At 36.6% G+C, this 4,004-nt stretch overlaps 1 protein-coding gene across 1 annotated transcript; it reads right to left on the bottom strand.

Moving 5' to 3' along the window:
• Positions 1 to 250: 250 nt before the first annotated feature.
• On the bottom strand, positions 251 to 3,352 carry LOC126791739 (type IV inositol polyphosphate 5-phosphatase 9). The gene is made up of 8 exons (XM_050518208.1): positions 3,086 to 3,352; positions 2,776 to 2,984; positions 2,511 to 2,612; positions 2,079 to 2,406; positions 1,779 to 1,963; positions 1,085 to 1,193; positions 831 to 985; positions 251 to 723 (listed from the first exon to the last, which is right to left on the bottom strand). The coding sequence occupies exons 1-8, from the start codon at positions 3,107 to 3,109 to the stop codon at positions 465 to 467; spliced, it is 1,371 nt and encodes a 456-aa protein (XP_050374165.1). The 5' UTR covers positions 3,110 to 3,352; the 3' UTR covers positions 251 to 464.
• Between the last annotated feature and the right edge of the window lie 652 nt (positions 3,353 to 4,004).

The raw sequence follows: 4,004 nt of genomic DNA, 5'->3' as shown, positions 1-4,004 counted from the left end.
CAAATTTGATTCTTGGAGTGCACTAATCATTGGCAAAGTTGTGATTATAATATGCCAATGAGATTCATATGGCTGGATGGTGGTTAACACACAACACCCTTGTTGGGAGCATATCTAATGTATCTGCAATTCTGATTGTATGTTAATAAAACGAAGAAGATATACTTATGGCCGGACCAAGGTAACAAACCGAGCTCAAATTTTTTTTTTTTTTATAATGTATCGAAAATGATATAATGGATGCCTCAGACAAGTTTTTTTTATATAATTCCCCGCCACTGTACATTCATCATCGCCGGATTAACTACGCAACTAATAACCAGATATATAATGAGGGTGATTTTGGCACTTCGATCTCCTCTCACGCTTCACGTTAATATTGAAGTTGAAACGAAGCACAGTGAAGTGCCGAAATCGTCCCCAATATATATAAGCTTCTCAGAACGATATACTAAACAAAATACTTAAGTTCTGAAGCTTGATGAACGTGGTTGACATAGAAAACGATCGTCGGTGGAGGGTACCTCAAACTGGTTTGAAATTTTGTCATACTTGTCTGAAAGACATAAACTTTGGCATCCTCTCATAAGCGATAGCGATGGTAAAACTTCAACTTGGGCAGTAAATTTCGACTTCACTGGCCTGTGATCAGACAATTTCGACTCGCCTCTGTCGTATACATGTTGCTTCAAACCATTTCCATACCAAATTATCCGATCACACCTGAAATATCCCACATATTTAGGACGTTTGTTTGGTAGATTACAGGACATAAAATGGATTAATAAATTTGAGATAGTATATAAGATTGATTAAGTAAAATTAATTACCATGCAGGAGTGCGCCTCTTTTCACCTTTTCTTGCAGGAGGATAAGATCCATAATATTTATCTGAATCTGGAAAATATTTGTAAGTCGGAGCAAATTTGATACTTCCTTCAAGCCAACCTTCAAATACGTGACCATCATTCAGCTCTACGCTCAGCTTCATTCCCAATCAAAATCGACGTCAAATTCAGGTTTCAAATTATGTAAACTAATTAATTATAATTATATAAAGTAATAAAATATAACAATTAAATACCTGATCTCTTTTTAGCAAGGCATTCCAATCTCTGCTATCCACTAATGTCCTTGTGGTTGCTTCTGGAAGGGAAATTCTGTAATTCAAATCTCCCAGGAAGATAACTCGTCTGCATTAAACAACATAAACAAGCATAATTAGTGGCCGCTAGCTATTCATGCAGATGATATGTACAATCCATAAGCTAGCTTTCTGCTATGGCTTCTATATAATATCAGCCATTACTTATGATAATATATATGAAGTCAACATATTAATTGTTCAAAGAAAGAAACCAAACAACGGACTGTTTAGTGGTAAACTGGTAATAGAAACAATCAACCAGCCTGGTTCTGATATTAACCCACATTCAACTTAACGAGTCCAACTACGACAAAGTTTGTATGTTTAACAACTACTTCCTTATAAAGAATGCATATAGTACAAGTTTGGCGGCTTTTATTCGGTCACGACTCTTGATAAATTCAAAGTGGAGATGTAACAATAATAATGTTCATCTCGATCTGTCTTATTTTCACGATACGTAGTGAATAGAAGAAAAGAAAATATTAAGAAATTAAACAAAGATCTTTGATTAAATAAGGAGAGTAATTTACTAGCTGCAGGTTAATTAAGTAATTTACTTGCTGCAGGTTAATTAATTAACTGAAAAACGAAAAAGATTGGACGGTTTTGAAGTTTAGTCTTAACATACTGGTGGTCCAGGATTTTTCGTGGCAAATCAAGCAAAGGACCTCTAGGGAAACTTGTTCTGTTCATGATTTCAGCTACGTTTGAGTTTCTGAGTTTCTCATCTCCTAGTCTTCCTCCTGAAGCTAGATGACAGCACACGAAGCAGAAGCTTGTTTCATGTAGAAGAAACCTAACTGACACCGAACCCTGCATAAAAATATTAATTACTTTGAGTGGTGTAATTAACTGTATCAATAGTTATCAATTGAGGATTCAATCTGCAGAATGTTTATTATAACATTGGGAGTACTATTGTACGTACCTTATTGCCAAGGCAACCCATGATGCCACAGCCAACACATGAAACACTTGGATTCCGAATCAAAGGACGAAGATTTCTTCGAACCCAGACTGTAATTAGAATTCCCACCATTTGCTTACTTATGATACACTGGAAGTAATCATGTGATTCTGAATTATTGCTGCTTTCCTCAACAGTTGACTTTCCATTTTTGTCTTTACTCTTGTCTCCGGGGTAGTTCATTTTATTGTTCAAAGTCTCTCTAATATAAGAGTTCCATTTCGAGCAGATCACACTATTCTCATATCCGAGAACATTTGAAGCTTTGAGAGGAACAATTTCTTGAAACCTAATGAATGGATTGAAAACGAAAAGAATGCATGCATGGTGAGTTAATCAATAGTTTCCATTTTATGAAAATTACGTACGAAGATAATTAAGCGCCTCACGTACCCTAAAACATATATGTCACAGGAGGTGTCATTAATCCAATCCGCCATGTTCATATCATCTCGTGGTTCAACTCCACCAACATTCCATGTACTAACGAAAATCCTGAAGGACGGAAAAGAAAACCAAACTAAACTGATTAGTTACATTAAAACGAGAAAATATGCAGTACACGTAATTAACTAGGAATAACTGGAATTCTAGACGGCATGCCATGCCTGCAAGTTTATATATTTGATCTATGGAGTTATTTTGAAGAAACACATACTTGTATTTGTGCCTGGTCTTGTGATGATTCAAAATTTTCGGAGCTGGTGTCGTCGGGCTTAAAGATAATGGTTTCTCTGGATCAAAACTCGGTGTTTCCAGCAGCAAGGTGGAGTCCTCCGAGTTGCCTGGGAAATCTGTTACAAAGTTGTTGCTTCCCAATCGCTTCTTCAGAATCTTGTTGGCGACTAGTCTAGGCCACATGATCACCTATAGATACAAGAAAAGCAATCATATACTTGAGCATATCTGCGTGAAAATCGATCGGTATGGGAAAGAAGAGAGATCAGAAGAATATAGATGGTACTCACTTCTCCTTGATTTGTTGCGGTCATGGAGAGAAACTGATGAAAATTAGTGGGGATCAAATGAGGACAGATGGATATGGAGTACTTGTACTTATAAGACAAGGTTGGATAGAGAATGCCAAAAGAGATCAAAAGAAATTGCAGAGATAATAATTATTCATGCTGTGAGACCACACTGCAAGTTGAGAAAGATCGAATCGTTGGGAATTTGCTCGCTCTCCCGAAACTAAAGCGATCGACGTGGATGGTGTATATATGTACATGAAGGATAGAAATGCAGAACTGCTAACCATTCGCAAAAAAAAAAAAAAAAATGGCTCTCGAGCCACATTGTCTTCCCACTTGGTATATACTATACATATGTATTTTCCATCACTATAAATAATAACTATATATATATATATAAGACCTAGCTTCGTCTGAGAGAGAGAGAGAGAGAGAGAGCGCTAGGGATGGTCTCTGCAGGCTCGAATATTTCTGTTTCTTAAAGGATGGTGATTTTGAAGGACGTATGCATCTATCTATCTTGTGATTTACATTTAGCTTCGATTGTCTAAATGCAAGTGGTCGATCGGGGTGGTCCATCGATCTCACAATATACATATTGGAAAACAGATGTACAACAGAAAAGTAACCATGCCCTTGGTGTCTGATGTGTCGACAACTTACTGGCTATCCCAATGTCCGAATGAAGAAAGCCACACTCAATTTAATCCGAAGTTCCCGACTTAGCGTGATTCAAGGAGAAAATCACAGGCGTAATTTGTGGGGGTGATTTGTTGGATTATATATAGAACAAATTCTGTGTAATTAAACATTAAGCAATATACATTCAACTTGGTATCAGAGCTGATTTTTTGCTATGTTTTTTTTTTCTGGATTTATGTTTTTTCCGGCAGAAGATTTGGTAAACTTTTCGTGG

This window comes from Argentina anserina, chromosome 4 (genome assembly GCF_933775445.1).
Source record: "Argentina anserina chromosome 4, drPotAnse1.1, whole genome shotgun sequence".
NCBI lineage: Eukaryota > Viridiplantae > Streptophyta > Magnoliopsida > Rosales > Rosaceae > Argentina > Argentina anserina.
This window is presented reverse-complemented; position numbering and strand designations above follow the sequence as displayed.